This window comes from Gouania willdenowi, chromosome 5 (assembly GCF_900634775.1).
Source record: "Gouania willdenowi chromosome 5, fGouWil2.1, whole genome shotgun sequence".
Taxonomy (NCBI): domain Eukaryota; kingdom Metazoa; phylum Chordata; class Actinopteri; order Blenniiformes; family Gobiesocidae; genus Gouania; species Gouania willdenowi.
Genome location: NC_041048.1, coordinates 290,711 through 310,490, shown reverse-complemented (window position 1 = coordinate 310,490; position 19,780 = coordinate 290,711). Strand labels below are relative to the sequence as shown.

At 38.8% G+C, this 19,780-nt stretch overlaps 2 protein-coding genes across 2 annotated transcripts in view; both read left to right on the top strand.

Moving 5' to 3' along the window:
• Positions 1–4,640: 4,640 nt before the first annotated feature.
• Positions 4,641–10,848, top strand: snrpb (small nuclear ribonucleoprotein polypeptides B and B1). The gene is made up of 7 exons (XM_028447783.1): positions 4,641–4,781; positions 8,892–9,043; positions 9,117–9,228; positions 9,289–9,441; positions 9,510–9,639; positions 10,538–10,663; positions 10,734–10,848. Exons 1-7 carry the CDS (start codon positions 4,779–4,781, stop codon positions 10,772–10,774), a joined length of 717 nt encoding a protein of 238 aa, XP_028303584.1. The 5' UTR covers positions 4,641–4,778; the 3' UTR covers positions 10,775–10,848.
• Positions 10,849–13,427: 2,579 nt separating this feature from the next.
• Positions 13,428–19,780, top strand: part of ctsa (cathepsin A) — a 35,889-nt gene continuing 29,536 nt past the window's right edge. Inside the window, exons 1-2 of the mRNA XM_028445929.1 lie at positions 13,428–13,589; positions 18,097–18,277. Of these exons, the coding sequence (XP_028301730.1) occupies positions 18,111–18,277 (167 nt within the window). The 5' untranslated portion in view covers positions 13,428–13,589; positions 18,097–18,110. The remainder of the gene's footprint in view (positions 13,590–18,096; positions 18,278–19,780) is intronic.

Below are 19,780 nucleotides of genomic sequence, written 5' to 3'. Positions count from 1 at the left end.
TCTCTGAAACACATTAGTGACATCACACACCACAGACGTGTTCACATCATTACTAATGTTATGCTGCTTTATGTTTTTGTGCTAACTGTACACTAACTCTAACTCAAACAAATAAAATATGTGTACATTACATCATAAGAGCAGCAACATGAAAGAAAGAAAAGCAGTTTCAATGGAGTGGATTGATCTAAACAGATTAATATTTATCATAAATATCATGTTGTTCCATGAATGATTTTAGACATGAAGGCTATGTACTGTAGTTTATAGGCTCTACTGTCTGCTCGTGGAGTGGTTGTGATGTATTGAATGCTTATAAACTGTGGTTTTAAATACTATATATTTGTTTTGAAACAAAACTTGACTGTTTGATTTCTTTCCTAAACACACATGATTTTATGGATATTTGAGATGTAAAATGTACTGTTGTTCCTTTGTGTGACAGCTGTTAGTTATAAAGCACTTTGACTAATGGGGGGGTGTCACCCCCCCACTAATGGGGGGGGGTCACCTCCCCACTAATGGGGGGGGGGTCACCCCCCCACTAATGGGGGGGGGTCACCTCCCCACTAATGGGGGGGTGTCACCTCCAGCACACAGGAGAAATAGTTTCTGCTTCTTTTCTTTGTTTCACGTTAATAACATTATCATATGTTCATTCATTATGTTTCCTTCTTCCTGCTATAAGTCACTATTGCTTTTGGCTTGTGATGCTCACATGGTTTGTTTCTAATTTGACCTTTTTTTGATCAACTGTATTTGTATGAATAAACTTTCTATTATAAACAATCCAGGAAATCAAGCCATGGCTTTTTTTTAACATCACTGTTTTTCATCATCTTTTTTCCACACGTGCTGAGGACACTTCATGTTACTCACCATTAGTTAGTTAGTTACCATAGTAACTGTTATCTGTTCAAACCGCCCTGCTGATCCAGGATTGGCTGATGGAGCTTCTTACGTCACTCAGTACAGAGAACACGTTTCTCTGGAGGCCAAGGATGACACGGTGATGTCATTGTTTGAGTCATCGCTGCGGAGGGAGACCCGTTACCATAACAACTGTTAATCCAATACAATGAGACAAGGATGCTCCCCAAGTCCTTTTGAGTTCCTGCTGGTCACCCAGGTTATGGTAACACATAGTGATGTCACTGCCTTAAGGAATGTTCTCAGGTTTAACATCTGTTTCTCCTGAAACATTGTGATCTAGTAAAAGATTCCTGTTAAACAAACTCAGAGAAGAACTTTAAGGCTTTATTCAACAAATAAAAATAAACTTAAACATGTGGTTAATGAGGGATTTGTTCTTAAAAGGCAGAACGTTGTTGTTATCCAAACAATATCAAGATCTGTGTATTTTTCTGTAGTATTAGAAATACATATAATAATATTTAACTTTATGTGGAAGAACAGGTGTCATTACCTAAAAAAGATATTTAGTGTAACGCCATGGATTGAATGTATTAACCTTTAAACTTTGAACAATTCTTTTAAGATGAACTGGTTAATTAACTTATGTAGACGAACTCTTTCTCCACATGTATATTTAACTCATTAGGCTGAATACAGTGTTTGTTGAAATGTCATTATATTATAAAGAAGGAAATCTTCCTGTAAAACATTCAAACTTCCACAAACAAGCTCTGCTGACCTGGAAACTGATCTACAAACAACTGCTACATATGGAATAATGAAAACATCCTTTATAAAAGAAATCTCTGCCATATACAGTACGGCTTGGATGGAACATGGAATTTTATTAGTAAAAGCAGAACTAAGTCACTTTTTCACTTTAATAAATCCTTCTCATTGTCCCTGTGAGGGTAATACAAGTGTTTATGGGGTGTTGGGGGTCTTTCACCCCCTCTGCTGTCTCTGGACAGAAAACAACACTTGCAACTTTCCCTCCCTCTGACCCTGTGGCAGACGTACTTTATTACAGTTCAATACACACTAATTAATCACCTGTGATGAGTCGCTTTAACACGTGCTTTTTGATCACTTCATCGTTCTACAGTGGCGTCATTACCAGAGAACGTGTGTGTGTGTGTGTGTGTGTGTGTGTGTGTGTGTGTGTGTGTGTGTGTGTGTGTGTGTGTGTGTGTGTGTGTGTGTGTGTGTGTGTGTGTGTGTGGTGACAGGCTAGTCAGAAATACTTTAATAATCACAGGGGGAAATTATTTTTGTTACAGCTCCAGATATACAAACGATATAAACAATATATATTATACAAGCCACATCTATTAAAAACAATAAAAATATAACTATACATATATAAAATGTCAACTGTACAGTTTATTTATGTGCAGAAAATGCAAAAAGAGCAAAATGAAAAAGACTGTGTTTGAGTCAGGTTACAGAAGGGGCGTGTCTGACTATCTTAGGGAGGAGTTATAGAGTTTAATGACCACAAGCAGGAATTATTTCCTGTGGCGCTCAGTGGTGCATCTGGGGGGGAGGAGTCTCCCACTGAAAGTGCTCCTCTGCTGGGCCAGTGTGTCATAGAGAGGGTGTGTGACATCATCCAAGATGGACTGAAGCCTGGACACCATCCTCCTCTCAGCCACGGTCGTCAGGGTGTCCAGCCCCTCCCCCACGACATCACCAGCCCTCCTGATCAGTTTGTTTAGTCTGTTGTTGTCTGAGACCCTCAACCTACTGCCCAGCATGTGACAGCTAAGAAGATGGCACTGGCCACAACAGACTCGTAGAACATCCTCAGCATTGTCTGACAGATGTTAAAGGACCTCAGACCTCAGCCAGAGTCCCTTGGTCCTTTTTGTAGACGATCAGTGTTTTTAGTCCAGTCCAACTTATTGTTGACGTACACCCCCATGTACTTGTATTCCTCTACAGTGTCCACAGGGACCCCTGGATGGAAACAGGGGTCACTGGTGTTTTCGCCCTCCTCAGATCCACTATGAGCTCTTTTGTCTTTGTCACGTTGAGCTGCAGATGATTCAGTTCACACCATGTTTCACCACAGTCCTGTATTCATTCTCATTTTCAATGCAGCCAACCACTGCTGAGTCATCAGAAAAGCTCTGAAGGTGGCAGGACAATCCCCTGTGGGGCCCCAGTGTTGCTGACCACCCTATCAGACACACAGTTCTGTAGACGTCATCAACAATCCAGGACAAAATGGGGGCCTCAATGTCCATCGCAGCCATCTTCTCACTCAGTAGAGCTGGGGAGATGTTGTTGAAAGCACTGGAGAAGTCAAAGAACATGACTTTCAAAGTGCTCGTTTCCCTTATTATAAACAACTTACTGAGTCACTACAGGATGAGTTCACTACGTTATTCAAGATGAACTTGAATAACGTAGGGGGGGGGGGGGGCTTTAGGGGGAGAACTAAGTAAAAGTTACTCAGATCTGCTTTAATCAACTTCTTAACGATGTTTTACTTTATTATGAAGAATTATTGTTAAAGTTTCATTTGCCAGTTACCACATGATCTTTATCATCACCACAGGGGGCGCTGTAGCTTTGGAAGGGACTGAAACAAATACTGCTGTTATAGAAAAATACTAAACATGTTAACGTGTTAACGTAGAAATGTTTGCTGAAGAGTTTTTTCATGATCCCAAACTCCGCCCCTCTCTACAGTTTGGTTTTTGTCTTTTGTATTTCTTCTTCTTCTTCTTCTTCTTCTTCTTCTTCTTCTCCATTGTTTCATATTTCTCATTAAGAAACGGAGCGCTGCTCCTGTGGCTCCTCCCCAGTTCTTCTCTACCTGTCCCTGTCATGGCCATGTGTGGGTGGAGGGATGGAGGCGGAGCTCAGGTGTATCATAGTAATATTTATTGTACCCACAGACTTTATACTCGACCAATCAGCTGCTGGAAGGGAGTCCAAGATCTCCTGCCTGAACCTCCAAAATAAAACAGCCCCCATGTGTTTGTTATTGTCTTTCATGTTTCTTGATCAGGATGAAACTGAATTTCCCCTCTGGGATTAATAAAGTATAATCAATCAATCAATCAATCAATCAATCAATCAATCAATCAATCAATCAATCAATCAATCAATCAATCAATCAATCAATCAATCAATCAATCAGTAGACATGATACAAACACATCCTGCTCTAATAGATACTGTATCTACTGAGAAGTTGTTTCCATTCTCCATCTTTTTCTGGTCTGATGATAAATTAAGTTTATTTTGGTGACCAGATTGTGGACAAAGATTAGTTTTTTTTTGTTATGTCAGTTAATTTTGAGCTCAGAAAAATTCCATATTCATAAAAACAAATGGCTAAAGTTAAACCAAACATTATCTGTTATGCTGCCACAATTAAGTCATTAGAAATAACAAAGCGTACGTTATTATGGAGACATATCGTGGAAGTGATCTGTAAACTTCTTTTCTTTGGTTATTACCTTGTTTTTTACTGTACACTGTACTTCTGAATAAGTATGTATTGATTTATGTCTGTATGTAACATCACACAATAATAAAAGAAAAAAGAGCTTTATTTGGTGTCAACTTCATTCAAATACTTTTAAACTGTGAATTCAGCTTCAGACTGTTAGCATTAAATGCTAATGCTTATTGATCATGTATCTACGTCACTTGTTTAGTAAAACCAATAAAAAGCCATTTTTCTTCAGTAGGAACCAAAGTTCTGCTGGTGTATGTTTCCGGGGTCCGCGGTGTCTGCTGCTCTGTGACGTCACGGTGCTCTTCCTTAAAGTGTCCGGTCTCACAACGTCCCCTCTCCATCCGATTCATCTGTAATCCGGTTCAATCCGACCCATCGACGCCGCAGTCATGGTGAGTTCGGTTCGGTTTGTCAGAGCTCGGTTCTATCCGCTCTCACACCGACACATTTCAAAGTTAGTCGCCGTTTGAAGGCTTTTACCGGCCTTTGTAGGGTCCGGTCACCGCCGGTTGGAAACAATGGAGGCTCCGCGGGAAACGTTGGACAAACGGAGCAAATATCTGACATTTAGTCTCAAAACTAACGTTAGTTTATCACTATTTCATTCCTATTTAATGTTTGTTTTAGTTCAGAGCTTGTTATCGTCACCAGCTCAGCTGTAAACTTCTCATTTATAGATAAAGTTAGCCTCTGTTAGCTGGATTAACTTAACCACACATTTACAATCAGATCAGTTGCTTTACAAAGATTATTGATGAACATGCGGAACCAACATTACACAAAAATACGCTTTTTATCGACTTGGACCATTTACACACACCTGGTGGTAGAACAGTGTAACTACAGCATTCAATAATGTTAATATTCAAATTTTCTCTGATTAATAAGTTATTGATTATCTGTGTGAATAATACATGTAAAGGTTAATAATCTCAGCGTTAACACAAAGTGTGTGTGTCTATAGAGGGTTTTAATGGCGTGTCATCAAACAGGAAGTGGCCATATTGGAGGTACTCAACAAGTAAACAAAGCAGATCTCGAAGGTGGAACGTAAAGAAATGGTGAAATATTGTCATGTTTTTGGCTGTACCAATCGGTCACACCGTGAGAAACATTGTTATAGACTGCCAAAAGTTCAAATCAGGGAGAATAATGTCATCAGAGGAAAGGAAGCGCTAGCGGTTAGCAAAGCTAAACCAGGATCTACGAGGCAAACATCTGAATTTGTTCGGCCCATTTCTTGTCAGGTTAGTGAATTGTTGCTAGCAGAGGCTCTGAACTCATTGTCTAGTGTATAGGGCTAATGGGATAAACCATTATTATTTAAACCATTAATCCTGCGATTATTTTTTTGATGCATCGATTAATTTAACGATTCATTTTTCCAATTTGATTATCTCCCCATTAATTGACAAAGTAATTTATACCTGTTTTACATATCTAAAATAGGGATGCACCGAAATGAAAATTTGAAGCCGAATAAAATATAAACGCTTGGCCGAATACTGAATGTGGTTAAGTTTTTCACTATTTTTTTTTAATAGTGCATAAATAGCATAGAATACATTTTAGACATGTTTTTTCAGAAGAATGTAAATATTTATTATAGATAGATATTATGACATATTTTAAATATTCCAGTAACCTTTTCTTTTCATAAAAAGCACAACAAAGTTTATCATTTATATTAGTTCTTCAAATAAAACTAAACATGCATAAAAAAAACTAAAGTGTATTAAAGGTGAGGTATGATAATAAATAACATTCTAATGGTTTATCTACAGTGATAAACATCATTTAGTCTCATTCAGAGGAACAAAGTGTAAAAAGTTATGTTTCCTCTCTTGTTACATATTTTATAAAAAGTCAGCTTTAAACAGGACAGTTGGATTTTACCCACGTTGGATTTTACCCACGTTGGCAGGTGATGTCACCTAACACGCCTCCTAGAATGTTAGCTCCTCCCTCTCCAACTATCTAACTATCTAAAACAAACACTGCTGTTTAATATAGAATATATATTATACTTTATTACCATATATGTAAATACAAACTGCACTACTTTTTCTGCTGCTGATCGTATTGAGTCACTGCTTGGAGCCACGGACCCATTGTTTACACACATCAGCTGTTAGCACTCCATGCTAATGCTACACCAGTCTATGTAGAGAGACCTGGTGTAGTGTAAGGAGGAAACAATGGAGATGTTTACGTATTAATGGCTCACAGCGATAACAACGGACTCTGTTGTAGAATTGGACGGTTTACGCGGTGACGGAGAGCGGTAAGGAGAGAGTCTGGCTTTGTTTGTGTGTGAAAAGGAGGAGGTACTGCTGCTCCTGCAGCAACGCACACACACTTTTCTGACTCAAAATCACCTTGTTTGATTGCGTCATTGCATCACACGCTACTATTCAGTCTTGCTTTTAACTCACGAAACCGAATGTGGCTTTTTTTGCAATATTCGGCCGAATATATTCGGTGGCCGAATATTCGATGCATCTCTAATCTAAAATGAAAAAAAAAAAACCACATAAATTCCTTAACATTGCACGATATGTTTATAGCTCTTACACTCAAAATTCCAAAATAAAGTTCAAGTAACAATATAAAAGTACAAAATAATGCATTTAGAATCAGAGGTAGCATTCAATAAAAAATAAAAAGGCAGTGTGAGCCTGTCATGGTGTTCTTCCTCAACCACCACTATTTATTATTTATGTTAAACACACAGGCCTAACAACTTAATGTGTGTGTGTTTGTGTGTCCTCCTTGTCCCGTCGACGTGCTGGGATAAAGAACGGTAATGGGGAACAACTACCTTCGACGAATGAGTCTTCTAGGGGCTGGGTATTGCCAGGTACCTCACGATATTTTTGCCCGCGGTAACGATATCCCGATACAGTGGTAAACGATATATCGCAGGAAATTTAATCCGTTAATCAATTTAACATGAGTGACAGTAAAACAGTGTGTACAGCACATGAACACACACTGACCACTACTAGTCACATGACCTTGTGTTACGTTTAAGTCTTTAAGGGAAGACTGATACTAAATGTTTCACCAAAATATTGTTAATGTTTGTGCAAATTAACTTAAAATCATTAAAAACAAAATGAATGTAGAACATAGACATTTCAGTGCTAGTATTATTAACTTCTCTGTAAACATGGACACATATCAGTGCTGAATGAACTGGTTTTATGAAAAGTGGAACATTTCACTGCATATGAAACATAAACATATCAGTCAGTACATTATCCTGGTATCTACTGTATGGTCTCATCCACAACAACACGTAACTTTTCCCACAGATCTTCTGTAGCTCTGAGATGTTAACACACACTCAGCAGGTGAAGCTGCTGCTCTACACGAGAAACAGACGTAGTTTCAGAGGCACATTAAAGTTAAGCAGGCACTGGTGGGATCTGTGTTTAGGAGGCACTGGTGATTTGTGTAGTTTTTTGGCATTTTAAATGTGGTTAAGGAACTGTTTAATGCAGCCAGGATGGGAGGAGGAGGGCGTCGCCCCTAATAAACGCTCCCCAGAAACGCGTATTCGCCATTAAAAAAAGGTTCCTTCCTTCTCACCGAGACTCTTTTTATGCTGCTTCTGTCCATTTGATTTCGTCCGTGATTCCATTAACGTGGATTTTATAGGGCCCTATACTTCATTTGTGTAATAGGGAGGGTAAGGATAAAAAAATTAAATGAATATCGATGTTTGGTGCCAGTGAATTGATAACGTATCGTTAGACGAAGCATTGCGATACATCGTCGTATCGAGATATTGTCACACTCCTACTGTCTTCACTGCCTTGCACTTTTGAAACTTGCATTAGTTATTCTCCAGTGCCACCATCTTTGTTTTGGCAGCATCGGCGCGCATAATTTGCTTTGCCCCAGCCCTAGTGTGATGATGATATAATTCATTATTGACTTAATATAATCACATTTAATAGTTCAGATGTAGAGCTAAAATGTAGAGCTGTATTTCTCATTGTATTCCAGGTCAAAGGTCTGACCTTTATCTAAAGGATGACCCAGATTAGGTTATGGTTAAAACCAGGTAGTTGATCATATCAGAATGCGCAATAGATGGAAGACTCTCCGGGTCGTCATTGATCTAACTCGTATAGATCTGTATCACCAATAAACCCTCACTTTTCACAATCATTCCCTCTATGCCTTTGCATCTAGAACATATTTTCAGCAGCTTTTTTCTGGTTTTGGACATTTATCCATTGCAGTGTTTACATCCGAGTGCCTCCAATATGGCCGTGCATCCAGGTCACTGCTCAGAACGTGACGCAGGTGAAAACCTTCTATTGGACACATTGATGTTAGTCATCACATCAGTTCCTGTCTGACTGGTTCCCGTTAGTAAAGCTGAGCACTGTGGTTGCTATGGCAACACCTACAGCCAACACACAGACATGTAATGGGGGGGGGGGCTCCTGTGATAACTATGTATGTAATGATATCGTGTGGCTGTGCAGACGGTGGGAAAGAGCAGTAAGATGCTGCAACACGTGGACTTCAGGATGCGATGTATCCTCCAAGACGGACGCATCTTTATCGGAACGTTTAAGGCCTTTGACAAACACATGAACCTCATCCTGTGTGACTGTGATGAGTTCAGGAAGATCAAGTAAATACTGACACTATTGATTATTGATCACTTTGTAGCAGACTGGTTATTATGGGATGGATTGTGTTTCTAGACCTAAGAACTCTAAACAGCCTGAACGAGAGGAGAAGAGGGTTCTGGGTCTAGTTCTGCTCAGAGGAGAGAACCTGGTCTCTATGACGGTGGAGGGCCCGCCCCCTAAGGATGTGAGTACTATCACAGCTTTGTGACTCTGCTCCCTGTAATAACTCCGCCCCCTGTTACAGACGGGTATAGCCCGCGTGCCCCTGGCGGGCGTGGCCGGGGGCCCTGGCGTGGGCCGGGCAGCGGGTCGTGGGGTCCCAGCCGGCGCTCCCATGCCTCAGGCTCCAGCTGGATTGGCCGGTCCGGTCCGAGGAGTGGGCGGACCTTCACAGCAGGTAACCATGGTGACAGCAGGTATTGTCAGATGAAAGGTGGGCAGGGCTTATGCTCTGTGTTTGTGTAGGTTATGACACCACAGGGACGAGGCACGGTTCCTGTGGCAACGCCTGGAGCCAGCATCGCTGGAGCTCCCACTCCCTACCAACCAGGCCGTGGAGCCCCGCCCCCAATGGGCCGTGGAGCCCCGCCTCCAGGTACGTCAGAACCCCACACGTGTTCTGTGGAACTGTGTGAATAGAAGATGGATTAATTAATTCTGGCTCTGTTCAGGCTAAGCTGAGACACAAACAGGAGGTTGTTGCCATAGTAACGTGTTGATGTCAGTAGGCTACAGTTAGTCCAATCAGCTCATTTCTAACACTTTCACTGATATAATGTCATAAATCATATGGTTTGAATGTAAATCAAAGGAAAAGAGGTTACCATGGCTACGAGGAACTAAAGGTAAACTAAAGAACGTCACATAGAGAATGGTTGATCACACTCACCTTCTACTCACTAATATTAATTATGATTAATAAAACATCATGTGGTTAAAAATGTCTCTGATCATTTTTCTAGAACCACAGAGTGTCTGTTTTGTCAGTTATAATCTGATTATATGTCTGTACTATATATAATATATAGGTTTTACATTATTTAAAGTTGTTCATATTATTACATTAGTAACTTACATGATCTACGTTACTTGTCGGTCATCTTGAGTTTCCGTAAACGCTCTGGTGTGTGTGTCCCTTTAAATGTTGTCACCGCAATGAATTGTGGGTCATCATTATATGGTTTCCTTTAGTAAAGGATGTATCAGTGTTTCCTAGGCTAAAGGAGGTTATAAAGGAAGCATTGAACCTCTTTTCCTGAGCTTAAAGGGAACTCAGACACTCTTTATCATGGCCGCCACCTAAACACTTCCTGGGGGGACGGAACAGTGGATAGGAAAGGAGATAGGAGGGAACATTAGGACAGCCTCTGACTTAACTTGAGGATAAGTTAAACCAGCTTCTTGGAACCCGTCACATTCCTAAAAGATCCCTGTCGCTATGGTGACTTGTTGCTTGTTCCTGAGTGTGTGTAATTTGAGTCCTGGCTCCTCAGGTATGATGGGTCCGCCCCCTGGGATGCGTCCTCCAATGGGTCCTCCAATGGGAATGCCTCCAGGTCGTGGTGCTCCAATGGGGATGCCCCCTCCAGGGATGAGGCCGCCGCCCCCTGGCATGAGAGGTGAGTTACCATGGAGACGATGGTGTACCAATGAACAGACTTATTAATGAAGTTTGATTTGGATCTTTAGGACCGCCTCCTCCTGGGATGAGACCGCCCCCTCGGCCCTGAAGCCCCACCCACTCTTCCTGTTGTATAGACTTTGTTTACCTGTTTTTTTTTAATAAAGTTTTTGTGGTTTGAAATGTTTGTTTATTACTAATCAAAGATGATCAGCTGCTCTGTCATTGGTCAAAATGTCTGTCACTCAGTGGGCGGAGCCTGTTTGAATCCTTATCACATGGTGTTAATATTGGAGTAATAACCATTACAGGGTTAATACTGAGGTTATTGACACACTTGGTTTAATTTATTCCATGATTGAAATGTGTGTGTCACGTGCACACGTTCCTACTGCTGAAATGAACTACAAAGAGAAGAAGCTTTGATCTCCTGTTGGAGGGACTTCACACAGGTTATGCCCCGCCTTCTGTTCGCTCAGCCTGGTTAAGCCCCACCTGCTTGTCAGCATTGACTGGCAGGCTGCACGAACGAGCAACACTTTAAGAATGTTTTTAGATTTTTTGACTTTTATAAATTTAGATGATCATTGATAATTAGCTTATAAATCTAAATGACAGGTTAGAGAGGGTGTGTTTTAATGTAAAAATCTGTCTTTAACTTTTTTAAAAACTAATACCTAGGACTAAATCAATCAATCAATCTTTATTTGTATAGCGCCAAATCATAACCAATGGTATCTCAAGACACTTTACAGTAGAGCAGTCTTAAGGACGGACTCTTCATTTTATGGATACACACATATGCATATATACGTATATACACATACATATAAAGAACCAGCTATGGCCTTTTTAATGGTTGGTGGGCGTGGCCTCTGAAGGTTTGAGGGTCTTCACCTCAGACCCAGTTGGTCACATACATCACTGCTGACAATTCAAACACTAAATATGGATTAAATCTATGTTTGTATAAATGTTATTGAGTAATAACCCCTAAACCTGTATAATTTCATGGTTAATTTGTTCCCATTCTGTGAAGTTCTATTTTTATGTGTTCTTCTTGCTGCTGTAACTAATGTCCTTTAATGTTTCCTCTTTATCTAATCAGGTTGTTTTTAATGACTAAATAATAAAGGTTTAGGGTTAGAGGCAGTGACGTGCCTTGACCACTAGGGTATGGAGACCACCAGTTTCAACACTCATGACCTTTCATATGTTTCTGCTGGAAAGTGTTAATTTAATACAACTTTATTTGTATAAAGCAATTTACAACAAAATCATCTCAATGCACTTATCAAAATATAAAATTAATAAGAAAGAAAAAACCCAACAAGATCCACATGAACAAGTATTTATCATCTAACAAAATCAACATCATAAACACCATTAAAGAAACATAAACATTATTTAATATAGCCTCCATACTCTCCTAACAACATATATCTCATGACACGACAGCACATCTGTTGTTTGTGTTGGAAACAGAAACATGGAGAAAATGACAACAACAACAACTCAGAACATCCTCAGTGAGGAGCATCCACAAAGTCAATCCTTCCTTTTGTTCCATTCACTGTAGAAAGTACCAACAATGTTCTGATCTTACCTTAGGTGAAGGTCTGGTAGCTCAGGTGTTGGTCTCCATCTTTTAAAAGATGTCGTTTTTCCTCAAAACAAAGTTTCTTTATCGTCTCTAGCGCTGTCATCCTGACTGTAGTGTTATCCCGCCCACTAGCTAGAGAACGTAGCAGCAGCCACGCTGGATCTATTCACTAATGCACTGTGAACGTACGTATAGCATTTAGCATAGCACGGTTACGTCCAAAGTCAGCGTAGAGAGATGTCTTTGGATGTAAATGGTTTTCATCTTGGGGACCTGACTGAGCATGTGCAAACACATAAAAACACGCTATGGGAACAGAGGCAGAGCAGCAATGTGCTTTTAGGAGAGGGTGTGGCCTCCTCCTGGCCCCTCCTCCTGCCTTACAGCAGAGTGTGACTGCAACCGTTCCAGAAAATAACGCTTTTTAGTAATTTGGCCTATGAAACGCACAAAATGCTGACACTTTCAAACTTATAGGTACTGTAGGCTAGTGGAAATGGAAAAATAAATCATTTATAATTATATTATAATTAAAACAAATAATCAAAATATCAATGCACCCTTGGGTAGGCACTACACGTCACTGGTGAAAGGAATAATGTTGACAGAAACCAAAGAGTAAATGAATATTTTTGATTTAAAAGGAACATTTAAGCTCGTATTAGAAGTCATGAAGAAAAAAGGTAAATAATATGTAACATTTGTAATCTGCCTGCAGATTAAATCGGGGGCTTTTGCCTTTAATCGCCATGTAATGTTATTACATTAATGGAACTTATCCTCTACATTTAACCCATCCCTGAGGAGCAGTTCAGGGTTAAGGGACTTGATCAACATCCCACAGTGATGGCCCAGGTGAGGCTTGAACCAGCAACCCTCCGATTACAAGCCCAGCGTCCTTAACCACTAGGCCAGCTTGTTTACTATCTTTGTTTACTATGTTTCTGAAAATGGAGCAGATATAAAACGTATTCATTTATTTTAGTTGTTTATAGTTTTTTTATTGAATGAAAATTAATTAACGCCACCTTTAAATCAGATGCTCTTTTTTTAGAGGATTTCTGGGTGTATTTGTTCGATGAAAACGAAGAATAACTTCCTGAAAGTGACGTCACAAACAAAGAATGTCACCTGACCACGTCACGTGTCCGCCTGGAAGCACATGATTCAAGCCATAGGTACAGGAAGTACGAGCATAACACCGCGTTCAACTGGATCTTATTTACTAAGTTAGTTATTTACTAAGTTAGTTATTTACTAAGTTAGTTATTTACTAAGTTAGTTATTTAGTGAGTTAACAAGTTCTCCTGCTGAAGCCGAGGTAGGTTTAAACACTGTGTTACTTTACCTGTATTAGTTTGATTGATTGATTGATTGATTGATTGAACTTTATTGATCCCTGGAGAAAGCTCCTTCAGCTAAATACAGATTCTGGCAGCATTACCCCCCCCCCCCCCCCCCCCCCCCCCCCCCCCACAAACAGGCTGTAGATCAATATGAATACACATTATAATATATACAAAATATAAATACACATAATATCAAATATAAATACACATAATGTAAAAACTAGGGATGCACTAATTCATCACCGATCTTTAAAAAACTACTGATCCAGATGTTTTTTTGACAGTTGACATTAAACACCTTGATTGTTATTTTGTTGTAAAACATTGAACAATACCTGTGAAACAATATAAACGTGAGGTAATCTCTAATATAAATGAAAAGTTGAGAACATTGCTGTTCAAAATACTAAATTATATCATTTATTTTATTTCTTTCATTTTTCACATTTTAAAAACAAATTAAACGTGTTCATCAGGTTCCACTGCAGCTCTTTGACTAAAATAAAGTGCACAGTCAGCAGTATTTAGGTTTACAAATAAAGAAAATCACAAGGTTTGAGAAGATACTAAATAATAATCATCTACAAAACATCTTAAAGCACTAATAAAGTTTCCTCAGTTTTTGGTTTCCTTGTAGAGCAAAAAGAACAATTTTCCAAATGCAGCAGCTTTGTGGATATTAGATATAAAAATATGAATCTAAAAATAATTTCAATAACTACAGAATAAATGCTCCTAGAATCTATATATAAAGCAGTAAAGGTCTGTGTGTGTGTGTGTGTGTGTGTGTGTGTGTGGAGCGAATATCTCCCTGCCGTCGTATGAGTTCGACCTGAAACTTAGTCAACAGGTTCCAGATCCACATCCGTTATTTTGGAGTAATTTGATGTAGCACAACGTGCAAAACGTTCATTTTAAGATTACGGCCCTCTCGGTAATGAGCGCGCTATTACTGGTTCTGGGTTAATGATGTCACCATTTTTATAATTATTAATAGTTTATTTTTCCATTTCCAATAGCCTACAGTACCTATAAGTTTGAAAGTGTCAGCATTTTGTGCGTTTCATAGGTGGGTAGTAGTAGTAGTGACACCAGAATCACACCAATAACAACAAAAACTATAATTATACACAAAATGCACAAAAACACAACAGAAAGATAGAAAAATACACATAATGACTCCAAAAAACATACATTACAGAAAAATACACCAAACAAAAAAATATAAAAATAAGTAAAAAACAAACACATTTATTATGTTCACGTCTCATAGAATAAACCAGATAAATCACACACAATAAACCTTTTATAACATTACAGAGTACAGTATGTACACCTCTATGTACATCCAACCTTCAAACATATACTCAATTGGACATAATTGACAACTACATAGAGCTAACAGCGTTAACAGAGCTAACAGTGCTAATCGAGCTAACAGTGCTAATAGAGCTAACAGTGCTAATAGAGCTAACAGCGTTAATAGAGCTAACAGCGTTAATAGAGCTAACAGCGCTAATAGAGCTAACAACGCTAATAGAGCTAACAGTGCTAATAGAGCTAACAGCGCTAATAGAGCTAACAGCACTAACAGAGCTAACAGCGCTAATAGAGCTAACAGCGTTAACAGAGCTAACAGTGCTAATCGAGCTAACAGTGCTAATAGAGCTAACAGTGCTAATAGAGCTAACAGCGTTAATAGAGCTAATAGCGTTAATAGAGCTAACAGCACTAATAGAGCTAACAACGCTAATAGAGCTAACAGCGTTAACAGAGCTAAAAGAGCTAACAGCGCTAATAGAGCTAACAGCGCTAATAGAGCTGACAGTGCTAATAGAGCTAACAGTGCTAATAGAGCTAACAGCGCTAATAGAGCTAACAGCACTAACAGAGCTAACAGCGCTAATAGAGCTAACAGCGTTAATAGAGCTAACAGTGTTAATAGAGCTAACAGTACTTTTAGAGCTAACAGCGCTAATAGAGCTAACAGCGTTAATAGAGCTAACAGCGTTAATAGAGCTAACAGCACTAATAGAGCTAACAGCACGAATAGAGCTAACAGCACTAATAGAGCTAACAGCGCTAATAGAGCTAACAGCGCTAATAGAGCTAACAACGCTAATAGAGCTAACAGCGTTAACAGAGCTAAAAGAGCTAACAGAGCTAACAGCGCTAATAGAGCTAACAGCGCTAATAGAGCTAACAGTGCTAATAGAGCTAACAGCGCTAATAGAGCTAACAGCGTTAATAGAGCTAACAGCACTATTAGAGCTAACAGCGCTAATAGAGTTTTCAGCGTTAATAGAGCTAATAGCACTAACAGAGCTAACAGCACTAATAGAGTTAACAGCGTAATAGCGCTAACAGCGCTAATAGATCTGTTTAGTCTATTTTATTTTATTCTTTATTTTATTTTATGGTGATATGACTCAGTGAGGGTCTGTTTACAGCAGTTGTGACTGTTAAAGGGGGGTATCATGTTTTTTTCAGGCATTTTTATTTGAATACGTACATTAATGAGTACAGATAACATAAGCCATGGGTTTCTTACAAAAGTGTTTAAAATAAGTAAATGAAAATCTAAATCTGTGGAGGCGGGTGCTGTGGGCTGAACTAAGGAAGAGAACATAGGAGGGGGTGGGGCTCTGCTGTAGAGCGGCGGGTGGTAACTTTACTGGTGACAAAAGGTCTGAGGTGCTTCTAGGAGGTGGGGGCGTTTCCAGGAGGTGGGGGCGTTTCCAGGAGGAATCAGGCGTATTTCCACCTAAAATGGATGCCGTCAGAGTTTTTAAAGATGACTCAAACATACATGAATGAACCAACAACACTCCAGATATGTTTTTAATGAGGGAATGACATAGTAACATGATATACATCTTGAAAAAGTTTATTTTACATAATACCCCCCCTTTAAATGATAGTTTTCATCTTTCTTTGCACTAACAGTTGTGAAGACCTAATAGTGAAAGGTTATTGTTATTAATATTATTCATATTATAAATGTTAATGCTACTGTATTAGCCTAATATCTGCTGAACAGTTCATATTAGTATCTGTGGCAGACAGGAATATAGATATTACTATTGAACGTGTCACTTTAAGTCACTCATTGAGAGTGATGATGTCACTGTTCAAACATGACGACACAGTCAGCTGATGTTTGTTTTCAGATTTTTCAAGGAGGACAAATGTCCGCTGGGTAAATATATATTATCAATATATTTATATTAGCTCTTTAAGGGTAAGAGAGAGAGATGTCCTACACTTAAAGTAAGACTTGAACGCATCCTGCATAGAACCATAGACTGTAGAGAGTGCATTGAACTAGACAGAATCATTACTGACACAGAGTAGAGTTCTAATGAACAGAGTGTGATACACTACACTTATTCTACACTTTTAGTAACACACACCATATTAAACTGTTTGCATCTAACAACTGTCAGTTATTCCTCAAACTTTTATTCAAATTTATTTTTCAAAATGTCAACTTAACAGTAAACAAATGGACAAAAAAATAAAAATAATATACAACCTATTTCCTGAGGTTTATGATAATAAAAAAGTCAAACAGGTGTAACCACTGCTCAGCGTCCTCCACGGTTCATTAGGGTCCTGTCGGACACAGCTGATCATGTGACGTACGGTGGGACAATAACACTCACTTATAACTAAATCTGTATGCTAATGAATGCAGCTTTGTTCATATTTAGCATTTTTTTAATTAATAGTGTTTAGTTTGTTTGTTGTTGTTTTTTACTCTTTTTTTATATTTTTGTCATTTGTTGTATTTTTCTGTAATGTATGTTTTTTGGAGTCATTTTGTGTGTTTTTGTGCGTTTCTATTGTCGTTCTGTGTGCTTTTTGTATGAATATTGTTTAGTTTTTTGTTTTATTTTACTCATTTAGTATATTTTTTATTTATAAATACTTTGTGTGTGTGTGTCTTTCTGTACACACACTGGAGAGGTGAATAATAGTTCATTTGTTCTCTTGTTACTTATGCCTCATCACTATTAACTCATAATAAAGGATAAAATGCGTTTCCTTGTGGAGGATCCCACTCTGCTTGCAGAAGTGGTGTTTACGTGAGGATGTTGCAGAATTATGGAAGTCCTGTTATGTAGACTAGATCCATCTTACAGTATGTTCTCACACTTTAGACAGGTTCTGTCTTTGTGCCACTCCACCACTGTCCCCGTCTTCCACCATTACCAGAGAGCAGATGATGCTCGTCACTTACTTCAGTCTGGGTGAAACATGAGCCGACAGATCGTCGTGATGTGGACTTTGATGACATGAATTAAACGAAGCCTTGAGGCTTTTTCAAATGATTTGAGTTTTTGGAGTTTAAATAATAATGATAATAGTCATTATAATAGAACTGCTAGAGATTAGAAGCAAAATGTGCACTTTTTGTTAAATTTGTTGCTTATAATTGTAAGGTTTTTTCCTACCTTCTTCCTGATTCTGATCCAGGTTAAACAGTGACGATGATGATGATGATGAAGATGATGATGATGATGATAATGATGTGGAAGTGTGAAGCTGCTCCTGTTGCAGATGAAGTTCTTTACCTTCCAGGACTGAACAAACAGCCAAGCTTCAAACATTACAGTGGATACCTGCAGGGGGCGCCAGGCAAGCACCTGCACTACTGGTTAGTATATACTATAGTATGATTAGGATGTCAGCGTTCCCACTAAAGTATATTTACAAGTTTCCCAAGATGCATCAGGAACCTCCAGCGTTAAAAACCTTGTTCACACTGAGGCTAAATATCTCTGTTGATTCTCCACCTTTACTTTGAAAGTTCTGAAAACATTTGAAGTGAGAAAGTGACCAAGTAGAATATCAACATGTGCTCATTTGATCCATAAAACTCACGTAGACATATTTCATTTACACATTTAGGATGAGTCGTACGTTAGTGTCATGAGACGAGCCAGACACGGGTTCCTTGTAACTCCAGTTTTATTCAGTCTCACACCGAACACGCTGCTAACTGCTAACACACCGCCATGTTGCCCATTACGTCACACACATACCTGCTATGGTAGCCTCATACGGACAAACATCTCACAACATCTCCCCTCTTAAGAAAATAAACAATATGAGGAATAAGTCAACTTATTACTTGTCACCAACCTGAGATATATATGTTTACTTACCAAATAGGGATGTAACGATTCACTCAACTCCCAATACGATTCGATTCACGATACTGGGTTCACGATACGATTCTCTCACGATTTTTTTTTTACAAAATGGGACTGTAGACAAATTTTTTTCTTTGGGAAAAAAAACTAGAAAATACTGTATTATTTTCCTTTTATTTTTCATTGTCAAAATAATTCCTTGTTAAACTATTCAAAACAATGCAATTAAATAAAGGAATAATACAAATGAAAATGAAGCCTATTAATTTAAATTCTGGTTCTATAATAAACAATGCAAAACTGCATAATAGTTCTTTTTCTTTTTAAAAGTGCAACTGAAAATGTATTTTGTGTCTTAACAATTGGACTTTAAAAAAAAAAAAAAACCCGTGATTGCAATGATTTATGTCATATTTGTTTGGACCAGCAGAGGGCGCTGGTAACACAGTGGTCGGTTGGCATGCAGATATCTTGCAGTGAAGAAGAGATGCTATGCTAGCAGACAGAGCTAATAGAAAAATGTGACTTTTACAGATATTCAAGTAATATTACAGATATTCTTTCGGTGCTAAAGGGGTAATGAATCATTTATTAACATGTTTAAGAGTAGAAGGCAGCCAGAAAGAAAGTAGTAGCAGACTCTGCCCACCGCCTACACTTGTGGATAGCTGGTTAAAAAAAGTACTGCGATTCAATTTTCAGAAAATCGTTATCAACCGTGATACCTATGAATCGATTTTTTTTTTTTTTTTTTTTTTTTTTAAGGATTTTTTTGGCTCTAGTGGCCTTTATATGACAGTTGCTTGACAGGAAAGGGGTCAGAGAGAGCAGGGAATGACACGCAGGAAAGGGTCCCAGGCCGGGAATCGAACCTGGACCCGCTGCAGGTGAGGAACTATAGCCTCTGTACATGGGGCGGGCGCTCTACCCACTGAGCTAAACACCGCCCCATGAATCGATTTTTAACTGCCTTACGATTAATCGTTACATCCCTACTACCAAAC

What these genes read in the sequence shown, in the direction of transcription:
- snrpb (XM_028447783.1), top strand. An exon ending in AGGGCCCGCCCCCTAAGGAT is followed by an intron (nt 9,229 to 9,288) that starts GTGAGTACTATC and finishes CCCCTGTTACAG; the next exon opens with ACGGGTATAGCCCGCGTGCC. An exon ending in TGGGCGGACCTTCACAGCAG is followed by an intron (nt 9,442 to 9,509) that starts GTAACCATGGTG and finishes GTGTTTGTGTAG; the next exon opens with GTTATGACACCACAGGGACG.